Here is a 19,086-nt window from a genome sequence, read left to right on the forward strand (position 1 = left end):
TCCCCTGGGATAAGCATGTATAATGAGTCACTAAAAATAAAGCTCTGAGAAGTGTTTTCGATGCTGCTGTTGAGCTTTACACGTGTATACGAGCCTGTTGTATTTTAAATAGCCAGCTCCATGCATGTCTACACCGCCGTCCGTCTCCCATAACATAAAAGCTCAGTAAATCACTCTTGGCTGTCAAGCCGTTGATGAGTCTGCCCTGCATAAAGCCTCTGCAGCCTTTCCACCAGGCTGTTGTAGCCCTCCTCTCCTCCTCCTCCCCTCCCTTCCCTCGTTTCCTCTCCTCCTCCACATTCAGTGCTCCCTCTTGCGCGCACGGCGAGCAGCAGCAGCAGCAGCAGCAGAGGCTCGGGCGCTTCTCTGACGCACCATCAGAGATGAGCATCCCGGTCCCACGGGCTGTCAGGGTAGACTCTCTCGACATCTCCTCCTCGAATCACAGCGGTCAAGCTCTCAGCATCGGCTCTGTTTATTTCTCGTCTGCGCTCCGTTTCGCTTCGTAACCTGTCACATTCCGCTCTGCGTTTGGCTGGGATGCCCACAGTTGCCATCGTCTGGGAATTTACTTCGGAGGTGATTGTGTACCCGCAACAACTGTCAACGAGAAAGTGATTCATTCCTGTCCTCATGTGCAGGGATCTTCTTGTTTTCGGGGCATCCTTCAGGACATTCCTGCGCCTCTGAGATAAGTGAAGGTGGACAGAGAAGGCTGAATAAGAAGGCTCTTTTGACAGGAGATCGTTTGGATGACGGACACCGAGACGCAATAGCGCGAATCTGCGCCCTTGGAATATTCTCACAGAGGCTGTTATACAGTAGAAATATTTTTCTTAGTTTGCAGTGATAATCCAAACGACGAGTTTGCCCACTGCAGGGGCTTCTGCGGTTTTCCTGTCTGCTCTGTTTTGAACTACGGTTTCCTTGACGGACGGGCGTCTGAGCATCCTGGACGAGCCCGAATTTGCGATGCCCAAACAGTGACGGGCACGGTGGGATCTCGTTTGGTCACCCTGCGCGGTCGCATGGCTCCAGCCCGGAGGGACTGCAGCGGCTGGGAGATGTTCCTCCCGACGGGATGCCTGCTGCTTTCTGTTTTGCTGCTTCACCCTGCTCTGGCCAAAGTGTGCAACGACCGCACCAAACACGGACAGGACAACAGCTGGTTCGCCAGGGACGGAGAAAACTTGCCCATCATGGTTCTAATGCCCATGAACGAGTCGGCCCTGATGAGCAGCATCAGCCAGGGGATCGAGCCAGCGGTGCAGCTGGCCATCCAGCACATACGGGAGTCCGGGAAGTACTCGTTCTCTCTCATCACCAAAATCTACGACACCGAGGTAAACATTCAGGCTAAATCCCCGCACTAAGCTGCCGCTGGTTGGCTCAGGCGTGTTAAAACTGTTGTGTGTGACATGTGTACGTGTGTGCCTGTGCGCGCGTGTCTGTTTATGTCGCGCGCATTGCCCCGCAGCGCTCCACACATTGTGCGTCCAAGGGGAAACGCTGGGTTCTGTTATGTTTGGTACGTGTGCAGGCTCGCTGTTGCGCGTGGTTTCATTGCGCAAAAGTCAGCTGCTTTCACTTTTTTACTAGATGACATCACGATGTTATTTCCCATCTTCCTCCGTGCCCCTGCTGTCGCCTGTCTTTGGTGTTGAATTTAAATGCAACCTGGCATCATGAGACACTGCATCACCCGGGCACTCCAAAGGCACACTCTCGTGCTCTCCCTACACTGGACGTTTTAAATGGTTACCGCAATCTCGAGGCTGTTTGATGATGTAACTGTCATGCAGCGCTGCCACTCAGTTGGATTTTAATCACAACTCTGTATTCATTTTTTTTTTTTTTTTTTGCAATCATCACTTGATAGGATATGTGTGTGTGAGTTAAGCTTGTACTGTGAAGATTTTTAGTCACGATGTAGTGTCTTTCACAGATTAAAGGGCTGCCTCTCCTGGTGCCTGAAGATGGCAGTAATTGGATGCACGATTTCTTGTTACTCCTTGCACCCCTGATGGGGGATGCATCCTACAGAATCAGGCTTCCAAACTTAAATCTGTTAATAACAATGGCATTCAACCACTCCTGCAGAAGTTTTATTAAAGTTTAGTCATCTCTGTAAACTTTGGAGAGTCTAGGCGTGCCTTGTGTGAGCTATTACAACAGAATTATTTTATTATCAGCATTCGTGGCCTTTAGGAATCAGAGATTTCTGTTCCTCTGGACCGGTGGTTCCCAAACTTGTTTCCTTTGAGCCCCCCTACTTGTAAAGAAGAAGGGCTGAGGACCCTCACAACCCATTTAATCAAAAGGTGCTACGTGGATATCAAAATGTATATCAAATTATCAAATTTAATAGTTTTCATTTTTTAAATCTGAATAAAATAGCCCCACACAGTGTTTTTTTAATACCTAGAAACCTTTGCATTAACCATTCATAAGTGTTTAATTATGCTTTTAGTTAGTAGGTCATCTTATTTTGGCAACCTTAAAGCAGACAAAGCCTCTTGCCGCCGCCGCCGCCGCCGCCCCCCCCCCCCCCAGGTATCTCAGGCAACCCCCCCCCCCCAAGGGGGTCCCAGACCCCAGGTTGGGAACCAATGCTCTAGATGAGCCTTTCCCAAACTTCAGCTGTGGCCTCATTTTAGACCTGAAAGTCTTCTGGAGCCCACATGAAAACCCTTGTACATCCATAACATGAGACTTAAAGATTTACCTTTTATTTATAATATTTTTGTTTTGTGAACAGGAAATTTCAATGCAAATACGTTGCTTACAGACACATCAGTGATACTCATTAAGTGTTTGTGGTGTAACAAAGCACAATTAATGAGTCGCTGCCACTGATTTGTTTTAATCAAGCATCTGAAAAGACACTGAAATTTTCTTTTATAATATTTTAACTCTGTAAACATACTTTGTTGCTCAACAAACTCTTCCCAAGTAGCATTAATGCCATCAAAGACACTGATAAATTCTTAAAATCGGGCGAGTGCTACTGTAGAATCTTTTAAGAGTCACCAGTTAATCCAACACCAGTTAAACCATGACACCAACAGAATAAATGATAAAAAGGTGACGTGTTAAAACTTTTACATTTTTTTATTATTTCTGAAACTTAAAATAATCATATGTAATAAAGTATTTTATGGTAATTTATTTTTAGGATTTATTTAGTGTTTGTAAATTATTCTTTTTAACTGTATTATGAGACTGCTGCCTGAGGTAGCTGTAATTCTCGTCTGGGCACCTGTATATTCACAGGTGTGTCTGTGTGAAAGAGCACACACATCTCTGCTGACAGAGGTAAGCCTTCACAGGCAGCATGCGCTCAGACCACGGGATTAATGTGCTCTTATGAGAGTTATGATTTTTCCACATCTACTCCCTGGGAGCGGAAGATGAGCTGGAAGCGAGAGGTCAGTGGGCCAGCCTGATGTGTGCTCACTGGGTACGCCTGATCATGATGCCAGCTTTCTAATACTGGCAATCAATGGCAATGTAGAAGGACAGTTTTGTTTTGCTTTTTTGCAGCTTGATTTGTTAACATGCCAACCTAAGATAAAATCTCTGACCATGCCTTTAGAAATGGCAAAATAACATCCCATGCAAGTTCTTCATATTTCACATACATATGTTTCTTTGAGTGCACACGTGCATGCTGAATTTTAAATCACTGTTCCCTTTTATCATACTGGTGGCAGCAGACCCTTGAAGACATGCATTTGTACTGTAGAAGAATTGTGTTTGGGTAGACGTTTGCCCATGGCACTTCATCAGAAAAAGTGCCTTGCCAACAGCTTGGAGATTATTTGCAAGCTATTGGAAATCATTTGGCACAGCCTGGCATGGTTTAAGTCAACAAGAGACCACAGGGAGTAATGTGAGGAGCAAATGGCGTTATACCACTGCAGCGGAATATTGTTATCATATGTTTACAGAGAATAACAAAGAGACACAAGCAGGAGACTGCAATAACACCTTAAGATATGAAACTTTTATTGTTTGTTTATCAGATGAAGCGGTCTGAGGTGCTCTAAACTCTCACAGGTAGGAGCAGAGCTCTGCTCAGGGTTATTGCTGGTGTGTTGACTGTATTGCTTTTAAAGCCTCTGACATGTTTATAGACCCAATAATGTGAAGTTAGTGATGGCTGTACTGGTAACAGTTTATCATACATGTGTTCAAACATGTTTATTGACCTGTAATCTTTTACTTTCACATGAATAAAAGTCCACACATACACTCGTGGAGCCAGCCTCCTCACATTCCACATGCTTATGTCAGAAAACAATACACGCATCAGTGCGTTTGCTGCAGCAGCTAGCAGCAGGCCAAGAGTGTGCCTCTGTGTAGTGTTTGTTCACATGTGTGTGTATGTGTGCACGCTGGGATTTATCCTGGCAGATGTAAGTAATCAGTCCCTGAGCAGAGGCTCTTTATCCCTTTATCCTCTGTCGATGGAGCCAGGGGTTGACAGGGCAGGCCCGGTCCATCCCCTGGTGGTGTGGAGCTGGGTGGTGCTGCTCCTGATGAAAGTAGTGGTGTTAATACTGGGACTGTCCCACAGCAGAAGGCCCAAGAAGAGAAGGCTTGCTGCTCGAATGAGGCAGGTGGTTGTAGAAAGAGCGTAGAAGCAGTTTATGAAGAACGCAGAAGTTTTGATTCCTTAAAAGGCGTGAAATCAGTATGATCAAGCCAACTCCTCAAGTGTTTCAACATTGTGAGTAGCTGTAGGCTGAGAGACAATGCTTGATTTTCATTGCAGGTAGGAATGAAGCTGGGTGGATTATATCAACTGGGAGGCTTAGTGCTGGAGCTGGAGTTGGTCCTCCACCACAGCTCTGGCTGTGTGATTGTGGGTCTTAGTGTAACCGAGCACTGATACTGTAACTCTGCAGGCTTAGCTGATCAAAGCTTTGGAGAGGACAGGAAGCACTGGAAGAGGATGGAAGGGAGACTTTGGGCAATGAGAGCGTTCTAGGCTAAGCTACGCTAGTTCACCAGCTTAAAGGATGTGTGACAGGCCCTCGAGAGGAGCCACTCAAGGGAGGATCACTTTTGGTAACCTGCTAAATCTTAAAAGAGGATTTTTTTTTAAACAATTGCAATATTTTACAGTTCAAAAAGGAAAGAACTAGGAAACCACTGACTTAGATTTACATGTGCTCCTCGTTCTGTGTACAGTTGCAGGATGTTTGCTCTCAGTGCAGCACAGTCGAAGCCAGACTCTGTAGTATAAATAGTTTGAGGACTACAGTTGTCACCATACAGGAATTTTATTTTTTGAGATTTATTTTTTGTACTTTTATTGGTGAGACAGGAAAGTGAATGGAGTAGGAAACCAGAGCGAGTGGGGGATGACATGCAGGAAAGGAGCCACAGGCCTGCTTCAAGGACAACAGCCTCAGGCACCCCATGTTTAAAAATGAATAAATAAATAAATGTTGATACGCATCTTGAAAAGACAATAAAGATCCCTTTTTGATATAACAGCAACAACAGAAGTCCTACTCTCAGGCCCTCAATATTTGGAAGTTCCTTGGTTTTAATGAACAAAAATGGCATCCTTAACTCCCTCACACTGTCTGCATTGCAGAAATACATCACCATTGTTTCAGCACTGAAATGTTGCCGGTGTATTTGTCCAAATTAAGATAGTCTGAAGGAGTTTGCTGTCAATCTTTCATTCGTTACTCTCCAACGCACACGTCTCCTGATTAAATCAAAATTAGCTTCTGTACTTTTAAATACTCTTGATCATGAAAATGGCAGAGATTTCATGGCACTGAAATCATATTGATGAAATGAATGAGGATGCTATTGCAGGGTGTCTGGAACATCTTAAAAAGTATTAAAAACTCTTAAATGCAAGACTTGTAGGCCTTAAATACATGTTTTTTTAATTTTTTATTTTAGAGTAATCTAAAGAGGTTCTAGGCTTTAAAATGCTTGAAAATTAGAGTTATAGAGTATAGTAGGTATCCTAAAATGAGCAATTAAACCTTGTATTTTTCCTCTGAAAACCTGAATGTATGCTGTTCTACTTTTTAGCTTTAACTGCTGTGCAAAACTGGAAGATTTTGGTTCAATCACTTTTAGGCAGCTTAAGGAAAACATAAGACCTTCCATTATCAGATGCCTTATGGTATCAGTTTTTTCTCATAGTCTAGTCTAAAACTTCTTCAAGAAAGACTGAATTGCACAAAATATTCTATTTTTAAGATTTTTAGTTAACCTTTATTTAACCAGATAAAACCCATTGAGATCGAGATCTCTTTTACAAGGGTGAGCTGGCCAAGAGGTCAGCAGCACATGTCATAAAATGATAGAAATTGAAAGAAATAGTACTTTTTGAAAGTGCATCAGTAATATTTAGAAATACTGTCATTTTCTTTTCTCTGTTGTAACATTGTTGTCATACTATCAGCACATAACATCAATATATATGTTTTGTTAACATATGGAAAATGCTGACACAGTATAGGATTGATGCCAATATCAAACTGATACAATATATAAATGTTGTTAGATCTAAAACTGCAGTTATTTTAAACATGTTATCATTTTACATTATAACAACACAATATTCAGTAGATTAAACAAGGCTGAAAAATTCTAACCAAACTAATTTGAAAATTGCAGTTGGCCATTTTGGAATTTAATTTGAATTAATTACCCAGCCTGAATCAAGACTCACCACTATCTTGATAGCAACAAATAGCAACCCAAATTTCTTAAAGGTCACATTTTATGCAAAATATAATTTTTCAGTAACCTTGCAAAGCAGATGGATACGCCCGTTTCAATGTTTTTTACTGGCAAATCCATCTTGCAAAGCTCCCATCTGAACCGTTTGGGCCCAGTTAGAAAGTGGCAGGACCAATCAGCTTTGAGGGGCAGTACTTTTGGGTGCGGCAGAGTCGTGACGTATGCAAGCAGCGAGAAGAGGCCGGTGCAATTATGGCGGAAGACATTAGTGTGGATGCTGCTAAAGCGTAATTTTTATTAGAAGTCGGCAATATTTCTTCATCAAAAGAAGAACTGAGAACAGCAGTGAGTAGTTTTCTTTTCAAAAACGACAAAAGTTGTGTACCGACATGTCGACAGTAGCCATGGTTCGCGTTAGGTAGTTCTTTATGGAGTTTAGCCTAGTCGGTAGGGGCTGTCCCCCAAGAATCAGAAAAATTCATTTCCTCCTCCCTCTCTTTCTCCACCTTTCAGAAAATGTGTACTGACATTTTGATGTTTGCAGATTTTCCCCTCATGATGTCATGTGGGGAGTAAGCCCCACCCCAGGGTTTGGTTGGCCCCCCCCCACTTGGAGAAATCCTACTGAGAGGAGGATCAGGAGAGCCAGATCCATTAAGCCACATCCCTTTCCTGAGAGGGGCGGAGTCAGAGGCGGACTCAGACAGCTAATTAACATTTAAAGCTACATATATAGAAACAGCTCATTTTATGCGGGGCTCTAACAGAGGGGTTTTAGACATGCAAAAATCCAATACTTTTTCAGCAACAGACTTCACAGGCATGTTTTGGGGACCTCTGAGACCAATATAAACTTGTCTTAAAGGGTTAAAATATGTGACCTTTAAACAGCATGTAAAATTCCACCACCAGGGGGGCTCTCAACCAAAACAGTAACACTACATGATAAGTCAGACCAGTGCTGCCCAGCTCTGCTGCTAAGTTTTAGTTTTGAATTGAGGACTCTGTTCTATTAAATAACGCCTCACAAAGCTTATTCTCTAAACAGAAAACCATCATTATGTTTTCATTCATAAATTTCTCATAACGAGGGAGAAATGCATCGAAAAGTACTTCCTGTTCCCTGTGGGAGCAACACACGTGCACTCTTCATGTCACTTCCAGTGCACATGAACTAAGGGCAGTATGGGTGATTGAACTCACAACCTCCATGACAAGACACATCCTGTTATATTTATAAAAAACATAAATTTCTCAGTCTTTGAAAACTGTAGGAAATATTTAAGTTTCTGCAAGATCTCAATAAAAAACAGAAGAATGGTCACCTTTTAAATTAACATAGATATTTCAGTGTGGAAATACTACATATTGGATCTTTAAATGCTTCAATCATAGTCTGATTTCATTGTGATAAGGGCCGTTTGGATTTGAGATGGGACAAAAGCAATGATGGAATAAGGAGATAGAGACATATCCTTCAAAATAAAAGCACACCATAGACTTTTTTTTCTTGGCACACAACTGTAACCCACAAAAAATGGCTTTACAACTCACTTCTAGGTCTCGATCCACTAGTGATACTGAAATCATTTCGATAATGCTGTGCATACCTACACATCTTGATTTCTGCGTTCAGTTAAAAACACCCTGCTAGCGAGAAATAATACATTTAATTTCTATACTATCAGAGAGTGTACTTCCTTGCTATCATATTTCCTGTTTTCTTGTCAGAGAAGAGTGAACACATGTATTTTTAAAAGCAAATCAATACCTCCACAAAGACACAGAGTCTGCAGTGCACCAGATACAGTATGCAGATAGGTATTTATAGCATTCAACTGTCCATCCATGCAGTACTACAGGCCTCCCGAGACTATGCTAGCAGTGACCTGTGTTCAGAGATACTGCACACAGACATACAAATATATACAACTTCCCCAGCTCTCCACCACGGACTAGATGCAACGTGTCACATCCGTGCACGTGTTGGCAGGCATGAAACCAGCGTACTTAGACTCTTTTACAGGAGAGAGAGCGCCCCTCTGAGCGTGTATAAGGCATTCTGTCATTTTGTCAGCAGAAGTTAGGTTTGTGTTGGAAAGCATTACCATAATGGAGGTCAGGATGCTGCTAAGCATAGGTCTTAAGTCACACTGAGCTGTTGGTGTTTTAGGCTTTGAGGAGAATTTGTTGTAGCAAAGTGTTTTTTTGTATATAGTGTGAGCCATTTATATATTTCTTTAAAGAGAGCATGCTTGAGTGCCTTTTTACTGACCTCACTGATTCCCACACTCCATCTCACCTCTGTGTAAAAACATCTGACGCAGGCCACGGGAAAGCAGCTCCTTTGGACATCTTATATGTCAGGGTCTCATATTGTACGCCACGTTTTATCTAAATATCTGACATCCATGGAGCGCAGGGGCGGTGACCCAGGGGGGTTCAACAAAGATTGCCTGTCACTGTCCTTAGAGGAGGGTGAATATTCAGGGCTAGTAGGGGAAAGCAGCCTGTGACAGCCCGGGTACTCTCCAGGCATACAGAAAGTGCTGAGTGTGGCTGTATCCACTGACCCGACACAGATAGTGGGGATCAATGTGCAGCAGCCCTTCTCATAGAATGAACAGCATCTCAGGGGAGAATCAGAGAGGGAGAGAGAGAGAGGCAGGAGGCAAAGAGATGGAGATCCTGAAATAGGATTATATCATCTTCTGTGCAGGAAGAGGAAATGGCCAGCCTCTTAATTCTCATTGCATCCTAATGTAATGCCATTTGCGTTGTTTCTCTCAGGCTACATCGTTTAATGGCCATGTGTGGAAAGGCAATTACTGCATGCAATGAGGTATCCACATTAGATCAGTTAAAGGCTTCCCAGATTGTGTGCAGTTGTGTCAATGATCTGATTTTACATGTTCATGGGATTTTTTTTATTATGTAATTTAATGTCTTTCTCACTGATAAACACAAGTTTAAGGAAACACGGGTCACAGTTAAATGAAGTTGCTAAATTTGAGCAATAATTGCTGACCTTTGTGTGAGTCAGGCTGCCAGACGCCTGCAGGGCTCGAGCAAGATAACAAGTAATGTGAACTTTCCTGATAAGAGGCTGATGCATTCCCTGAAGCTGGCTTTAAAACTGATACTGAGACACACAAGCATAATTGTAATAATGCTTATTAATACATGCACTTATGTTCATGCGCATCCTGCACGTGCATGCACTCACACACCTGCACACACAGACACGTTCCCACCCCTTACACACAGCACATATGCTCCCACATTTGCTCATGGCTGATATCAATAGGCCACCCTGCAGCACTGCCTGAGGTCAGGACAATGTGGTCAGCAGAACAGCTAGTGTGAAGTGTATGTAGGAATGTGATGATGTGTTGTCTTCATTTTTATTGGAACTTTTGCACCTTCAGCTATCGATGAATGTCCTCCTCAGACCCTGCATGCAGGTATGTACATTTGTACATTTGACTCTCCTAAAACATAGCCATGACTTCTGCTGGTAGAATTTTAGAGATAATTGTTCAGAATTTCCATAAAATTTAAAATGATTGTCTTGGAATATCCAGAGAATTTGCTTGGAAATTTTCTTGAATATTTTTTGTAATATGTTTGAATATTTGTAGAGTTTGATTTTTTTTTCTTTTTTTTTCTTTTTTTTGCAGTGGGTGTTGTGCCTTAAAATCTTTTGGTGCTTTTTAATGGGAAATTCAAAAATTAATTTGTATACCTTTGGGCATTTGATTGGAATTTTGAGTGAGGACTTTGTTTGGATTTTTGGGGGGGAATATGTTTGGAAATTTCCCCTAATTTTCCATGGAATTTGGGGGTATATTTTTGTGAATTTGATTAGAAATTTGGGGGAATTTACTTGAAATTTTTCAGGAGGTTTTCATGAACTTTTTTGTGACCATTTAATGTAAATCTTTAGACTTTGTCAGAAAAGCTGACAGAGACTTTTGTGGAATTTTTTTGTGTTTTGGAAATCGCATTTTTTTAAAGGGAATTTTCCAGGATCTTCAGAACTTTCAGTGGACATTTGGTTGAGGTTCTTGTGGTCTATCAGAAAAAGGACTAAACTACACATCTCTGACACCGGGAATTACTGACTGACTGATTCAGAACTACAGCTCAGGACTCAGGGGGTTAAATTCAGAAAAAATACTTATACTAATTATGTGAAAGCAATGCAACATCATGAAAAGTCCCTTTCTCTTGAGACTGCATGTTTTTCTCCTCTTTGTTTTTGAAGTTTTTTTTTCACACTTTTAAGCCAAGTTCAAACCAAAGATTCACGATAAGTTGAGTTAACATTGTCCAGCTCTGAAACATGGTAAAAGCCTGTCAGTTTACACCGCTGTGACTGGAGGTGGTGATCCAATGTTTCCACAGCAATGGAACTGTCACAAGTTACTGTGCAAGACATCTGTCTCCACAAGAAGGGCAGCGCTGCAAATGTACTGTTTTTCCTGTATCTTTATTTGAGCTGGGAAATTAAGCGTCAGTTTCAATCAGGATTTTGGCTCCTGATGATCATGAAAGCAGGATTATAGAGGTTAAATTGAGATCAAATGATTCCTGTGCATCTCTTTATTTGATATTGTGAACTGAATTTCAGTTTCTGAGATCAAGTGTGACAAATGTATTAAACTCTTTGGCCCTTTCCACTCTGCACCTTCAGTTTTCCTGGAGTAGATAAACCGTATGTTTGGTTGGATATCATGTTTGTCGCTCATTTAATAAACCAATAAAAGAGTATCATCTCTGCAGTAACCCCTGCAGGGTCTGATGTGCTGACCAAGTCAGGGGCTAATCGCATGAGAGGGGCAACTGCTAAATTCAATTTCAAAAGCACCTTAAGCGAGTCCCTTTGGTTGCTCGCAAAGCAGTCAAAATGTGCATTTCTGCTTGAGCGCTGCTGGAAGTTAGGGAGTGAGGGGAAATAGTCTGTACACTGTTTGTGTGGGTGGAAGTCTTTATGTGAATATCTCAGAGGCTGGTGGATGTAATTCTTCAAGATGGACCCAATCACCCCACACTGATGTTGTTAAAAACCAGGCGATTGCTCAGGGGCCTCAAGCTAAAATGTAACATGCTGTTTTTAAGGGCACCACTATCATTACAGTACATCTTTTTGCTCACTGACTGTCAATGAATTTTTTCCTGCATCTATAATCTGCCTCACAGTGACGGGCTGGACTGCAATTTAGCTCTTTGTTCGCTCATTGAACTTAATAATATTCAGTCAAGTACCCTATTGTCAGCTCCATCACATAGGTGCTGTTAAATGGATGAAAACTAGCAGAAAAAGAGAATACATCAGTGCCAGAAAGAGTGCAACCTTGTTAAAAAGGACATTAATACTGATAGTAGTAAAACACTTGACTTAGATATTTTCTAGCACCTGGAAAGATTGATTCAGTATGTACAGCTCCACATATGTTCACTCTGAATTCATTGTATCTTAATTACAACCAGGCAGCATGCGTCTGTAGTGAGAGCTTTAATGAATTCAGTTTGTGATAATCAATTAGCCTTCAAATGAATTTGTCATTGTGAAGTTTTAATCTTCCTTTTCTTCGTGCCGTCCTATTGTGTTCTCCCAGCAGATGCTATGATGAGACATCTGTTGGCATGCCCCCTCCTCTTCTTCTTCCTTTCTTTTCTCAAAGACTCCGCTGTCATCACGATACACAATGACTAGAAAAGGTGGCAAAAGCAAGGCAGGCATCTGGCTGGCATTAGCATTAAACAGTCTGTGTTTCACATGGCTGTACTGAGGGATGGACCCTCAGTCACCTGGGAGACGGGTAGAGGGTGAGAAGGCACACGGAAGAGGTTGAAAGATGGATGATGAAGAAAGTATTGCAACTTTAAAGTAGCAGTGTGATGAAAAGTCTCCCATCTTTATTCCGTGCTGCTGACAATCCTGACAAGATGGCTGCTGCCACGTCGAGTGTATCGCTAAGTCACTCCGTCTGGCTGCTTCTGCTGGTGCATCTATAAAGCTGCCATTGATCCCCAGCCAAGCCATTTGCACAGACAATTAGCACAGCAAATGTTTATCTGCAGCTATAGCTTGTTCCTCTGCAAAACTACAGAAAAATCACTCTCTCTAAATCCCAAATGGGGTGTGAGCATTAGGATTCTGTCAGTGTTTTTGTTTTTGGTTGGTAAATAGTTGTAGAATGATATTCATGAATTTGTAGTTTGTTTACTGAGCTCTCTTTCATGCGGACGAGATCCAGGAGAATATGGGTTTGTGTGTTTATGGTTACGAGACCCAGGAGAGGTGCCCTGCTGTTGCACGTCTGGAGAATTTCCATCACCAGAAGGCTGTGTGAGTGTGACTGAGTGAATGAGGTTGAATGTGTGAAATGGGTTTAAAAATGTTTTCTATTGCTCCTTTTTTGACCTTTAACCTTTAAACAAAGCAGATTCTCACCACAATCCCCCCCACTGCACCGGATGACCTTTTCAAAGGATGACTTGTTTTCTGCCCAAAATCCACTTTGTCAGAGATTATTACACCTCAATCCTTCAAATTCTGCCATCCCCGCTCACTCCATCACTGTCTGCTCTTTTCACTGCTCATCCGTCCTCCGCACCACATGCCTCCCTGTCGCTCTCCCATGAGTGGACAGAAATGAAAGGATTATGGTGGAAAGGGTGTGCCGTTGTCATTAGAGATTGGACAAGTACTCTGAGCATGCTCCTGACTGTTGCTCTCAGGGGGGGCCCGGCACAGAGCAATAAGCAGAGAGAGTCTGTGTCCTTGTCAGTCCTGTAATTACATTAAAGCTCATGTAATTCTTGGCCCAAAAAACAAAGAGGAGGCAGCCATCGTCTGCTTCTTGAAAATGGATGTCCGGTGTGAGTGCTTTTGGGCACTCGTGTGTCCTGCACGCTCTAATCAGGAGTAAGTGGCGTTATGCTGCTGCCTGCACCGGCGGTGACCCTTCTGTGTTTGGGTGATTCCTGCAGCATGCTGCATGCATGATGCTAGCATGTGTGAATTGTATTCCCAGGGGCCAGTGGCACTTAACACGTATTCCCAGAGGGCAGGTTAGTTGTCATGGGCACAGCAGGGGGATGTGTGGAAACTCAGGGCAGGTGTCGCCGAGGAACATCGCCATTTCTTGCTTGGTGTCCGTCTTTCAAATCATGGCATAGAATTAGGTTTCGTTTTTTTCAGCTTTACACACACACTGCCTGGTTTTAAAAGGAATATGTTTACATAATTTGTTCTTTTTTGCCAAATTACCCCAGAGAAGTCACTTGTTTCATCTGTACTAGCGTTATTTGTTAGAAAAACACAGAAACAGATGGTGACGAACAGACAGTTTTTGTTTTCTATTGATAACAATTACACTTTAACAGTCAAGGTTGTTCTTCAAAGAAGCACAATCTTGTTCTGTCTATGGTGCTTTATTATAGTTTATGTAGACATTTACTGTCATGCCGCTACTGTTTCAATCTGCCACAGTGGGTTGTATTTTAACACAAGAAACTTTTGCATGAAATTTCATGAACAGTCTGTCCAATAAGGAGAAATGTTGCAGCTAGAGGAGGCTTTTCACATGTTGCGTTAAAGGGAATGATAATTTTATATAATTCCCATAATTAACTAGAAAAACATAAAAAAAATTTAAAAAAAAAATTTTTTTTTGGCACACTTTTCTTAAAATATGCCACTAGAATGATTGCATGATATGTAATGCATGGGATCTCTGCTGCAAAAAAAAGTTTTAACCCGGTATTTTGACACAAATTTCAGGTTAAAGAAATACTGCACCTTCTTCGATTTGAAAATTGCAGCAGGCCATATTGCGATTTAATCTAATTTGCGATTAATTGCCCAGCCCTAATTACTACTCAACTGAAAAGGGCCACATATCAAACACGATATTTATCTGCAAAGAGGAACAAAGGCTGGTGAAGCTAGCTGCTAATGTTAGCGCTGTCTACACAGTATATCAGACTCACATCATACCAACTAACACAAGCACCCTAAGATGTATTTGACTGTTTTCTAAGTATTTTAGGCACCCCAAGTTGGGTGGGAGGTCCTGTCTGCTCTGATGTCAAAATTAGATGTCCATATATTTAAAAAATCATGATTAAAAACATAATGTACATAGGTGGCCATGTTTAAGAAAAAAATAAATAAAAGTAAATGGTTGATTTTTAAGCTATAAAGACAAATTCGTATATTTAAAGGAAAACAAATTCAAAACTACAAGTCATTAATTTAAACATTAGAAACTCAAAAATTGTATTTTTTTAAATATTGTGTAAAGTAAAAAACAATGTGCAAAAAAGATTTTAAAACCGCTGTTGGATTTTTTAACTTTTGGACTTTGTTATCTCTAAAACTCTTTTCGCCCCTCATAAATTAACTACTTTAAATTTGAGAAATTCAAGTTTTCCTTGAAAATCAGCATACCCTCTTTATTTATTTTCCTGGGCTGGCTCTAATATGCTGTCATATGGAGTGCAACTTTTTATTCCACAGAGCCTCAAATTCATAATGAGACTGAAGCATCAGAGGTGGAAGGAGCTGAGCAGTGCATCTCTATTCATCATCTTTTGTTATTGTTTTGATTGAGAGCAGGATTTACATACTGTGCATAAATTACTGTAAACATGAACTCATTCTTGCAGCTGTCTTTGTCTTTGTCAACAAATCTTAAAAATATCCTCCTCACAAGTTCTTGTGCAGCAAACTGCATTATTTAACCAACAACATTCCTTGAGGATGTCAGATCATGTTATCGTCACTGCTGTTCTTCTACCCTCATCTAGAGAGAGATGCTTGATTAAAGGAGCCATCATAGTTTCACTCTTGTCGATAAGCACCTTCATGAAGCACCTGCCGGAAGCCTAGCCTTCACAGTTGTTATTTCACAGAAATATGCAGTTGTATTTAATACAGTAATCATCCTTGAGCAATATCTCATGCTATATGCTCATCCAGCTGTGAGGAAACAGACTGTCACTTCATGTTTTGCTTTCCTTCTTCCTGTGTATGCCATTTAGATTTTGTGGTCGTCAATCCTCTGTGCGTTTTTCTGACCGTATGAACAGAGATTATCTGATCGTGCAACTGTTGTGATTTGCTGCTGGTAGTGGACCGTGTGTCCATACGCGGCTCTCTGCTCCTGCAGTCTCTGATACACATCGGACCTTTTGTCCGTTTGTCGCCCCTTGTAGTGGCTCCCGCTTCCCCATCCATGATTGCTGGGGGCTGTTAGCGGAGAGCAGTTGGTGAGCCCATTGTGCGCCAAAAGCGATAACAACAGACAGTAGAATTGCAGATGTAACCTACACGCACACACTCCCTGCAACACTCCCCGAGTGCCCATGCACAGCAGCGGTGGTATACACATCTGTCATGCCCATCCAAAGGAGGCAATCATGCCACATGCGATCACTAAAGCCTGTGCAATGATGATAAGAGATCATTTGCAACCATGCTCTATCTGCTGTGGCTCAGTCCTAATCTTTGTGCTTCTATGTGTGTTGTCATGGATGGATAACTGGATGAATGGGAAGCAAATAGATTAAATTGAGCTTTCTTGTGCTGTATTGATGGAATTGTGTATTTCAGTGGGAAAAATAGTAACAACCAGGTTGCGTTTTGCTTTCCAGCTTCATTTGGGAAGAAAACACAGTCCACAGCCCCAAACAAACAACCACATGTGCAAATGCCACATACTGTACACACTTCCACTCAGTTCATCACACCGAAGTAGCTCGACCGTAAATATTGCTCTCAGCTGCTCTACATGCAGCAACCAAGTTATTTCTCTTTGGTTAATACACCTCTAAACAAACCATGTTATAGGCTATAGAGCGCTGATTGCGGCTGTAAAGAGTGGTTACAGAGGCTGTGTCACACTGCGGCTGATAGATGGTGTGGGGTCCTGATTGGAGGGACCCGAGGCTGCCTGTCTGACTAATGAACTGTTACTGTACAGCAGCAGCCTTTTATTGCCTTCTTTATAGGCAGAAGAGGGTACACTTATGACTGTCTCCTCTAACTAGCCAATTTCTTGCTATGTACACACACGAATAAGCACACGCATTAAGCACATGTGTGTACCTACATACATCACAGCCTGGTTTCCCCTGAGGGAACATTATATCGTTTATATTTTATTCATTAAAGGCCTGATAGCGGGCCGGTGGGTCAGAAAACAAGAGGCAACTAATCTGATGACCAGGCAGGAAACTTCTGGAACTGGCTTGTCTGGGCTTGGTATGTTAGGCACATCGACAGTAAAGCATTAGATTCAGTATTATTTTATTATCATGATTGAAAGTTAAGTGGCTGCATCAATTCTGTACAAAAGTGTTGAAATTTGATTTAATATGGTGAAGCTTAAAGCAAAAAAATTCTTGGATTTGCTTTTGAACGGTCTGCCATGAACTTTAAGAGTAACTAAACCCCAGAGTATCAGCTAAAATGCAGTGAGGATTTGGTTACTCTCCAAAACAAAAGTTGTCCAGTTTGCATGACTGGAAAAGGACTGAATTTTCTACATGTGCTTCACCCTTCCTGCTTTATCATCAGTCACAGTCAACAGTAGGGCTGCAACGATTCGTCGACATAATCGTTTGTGTCGACTATAAACATTTGTCGACGCGGGAATTCAAGTGTTGACGCGTCGTATTATTGTTTTTTATATTGGTAAAATCTAGTACCAGCCGGTAAGGACTCATCTGTACTTGCAGTTCACTACAGGAAGTGGTGGGGGCAGTATCGCTCCCACTGTTTACATTATTCACAGAAACTGAGAGGAAGAAGTGAAGCATGGCCGAAAGCACGGAGAACACACCAAAAAGCCGACCCAGAGCTTCTAAAGTTTGGGAACATTTTACAGAAAACAAACTGGCGAAACAAGTCAACTGCAAACTGTGTCAAGTCAAACTCTCGTACCATGGCAGCACTACGGCAAGGCACGAACACCTGAAAACGTAAACACACTGTAGCTGCCGCTTCTTCAAATACCGCGAGTGGGCAAGTTTGCAAGTTGCATGAATATCTTGTAGATCTTTTGCATTTAGTTACTGAGCCCTTTGTGCTTCAGGCACGAGGATTAAGTCCAGTAGCCTACCTTTAACGTTGGTGCCGTACGTTAATCAGTCGGAAAACCATCTTTGATATTTGTTAGGGTAACGTTTTTTTCAGTAACGCTATTTAGTGTGCAATTTACTTTAGTTATCAGTTCAATACTTTTATATTAGAGGAATAACAAACCTTGACGATGTAGAAACTTAACATGTCATGTCAATTTGCTAAACCATTAAGTTTTCACAGGTGTGTATGCATAAGAAGGCAAGGTAAAACGGGGATCCAAAATAGTATGCCAATTAGCCACGATTAGTCGACCAATCGCAAAAATAATCACCAGATTAGTCGACATAAAAAATAATCATTTGTTGCAGCCCTAGTCAACAGGTGACTCTCTTCCTTTATTTCCTCCTGGAGTTCCCATCGATCAGCCATCTGGAGCTGTGTCATTAAAGCGCCATCAGCGTGGGCTCTTGGGCCCACTTGATCAGATATTCAGTATGTGAACTAACATATTAATGATATGAAATCTCTTTTTTACGTGTCAGAAATAGATTAATATCTAGAGACATGACAGGATTTCACAAGGTAAGCTTAAGGAGGCGGTCTGTAATTAATTCCTTATCACTTCATGGCGACACTTGCAACCAATATTGTCTCTATGTGTATTTGAAAGGAAGAAACCCTGACAGATAAGTCAAGAAATATTGACCAGAAATCAATGAGAAGATTTGTAAACTTTCTAAGCAACATAAAAAAGTTAAACCGGATTCTGACACTAAAAATCTTGTAGAAATGTAAAAAGAAAGACCTGAAATGCAGCTTGATTTCAGAGGAATTTTTCAAACATGAAATCTCAAAATCTGCGATCATAATTGGCACATTGAATGGAGACTTTTGGGGATATATTTAGTATAATCTAATAATCCTCATCTCAGACGGTCTTATCTCTGGATAACACTATTGACATGATTAGATGCTCTTACTTTCATGCTAGTTTCTTGCCTCCGTCCAAATGCACAACAGTCTTTGCCAGAAAGCAGCTCCTCTGCTCATGCAGCCCAAATGCGTGTATTGATTCATGACTTAAATCAGGGTGATGACGACAGAGAGCCTGTTTTATTTTCCCATTTGGGAACTCTCCAAGAACAACCAATGCCACACTATTGCTGCTTTTTCAACTAGCAATGTTAAAAAACTGCACCTGAATTGAAACACTGTTAGGTAAATCATGTTTTACTTGATTTTTTTGGGTAATGTGACATTTTATGGCC

General features: G+C 41.6%; 1 protein-coding gene across 2 annotated transcripts in view; it reads left to right on the top strand.

Annotated features, from left to right (window-relative positions):
- gabbr2 (gamma-aminobutyric acid (GABA) B receptor, 2) overlaps positions 1–19,086 on the top strand; it is a 316,006-nt gene that overhangs the window by 11,723 nt on the left and 285,197 nt on the right. The window contains exon 1 of one of the 2 annotated variants that reach the window (XM_041807933.1): positions 339–1,343. The exons of the other annotated variant lie outside the window; for it this stretch is intronic. Within the exon in view, the coding sequence (XP_041663867.1) occupies positions 1,029–1,343 (315 nt within the window). The 5' untranslated portion in view covers positions 339–1,028. Of the gene's footprint in view, positions 1–338; positions 1,344–19,086 lie in introns of those variants that run through there. 2 annotated transcript variants of the gene reach the window in all.

Source organism: Cheilinus undulatus, linkage group 16, assembly GCF_018320785.1.
Source record: "Cheilinus undulatus linkage group 16, ASM1832078v1, whole genome shotgun sequence".
In the NCBI taxonomy this organism is placed as follows: Eukaryota; Metazoa; Chordata; class Actinopteri; order Labriformes; family Labridae; genus Cheilinus; species Cheilinus undulatus.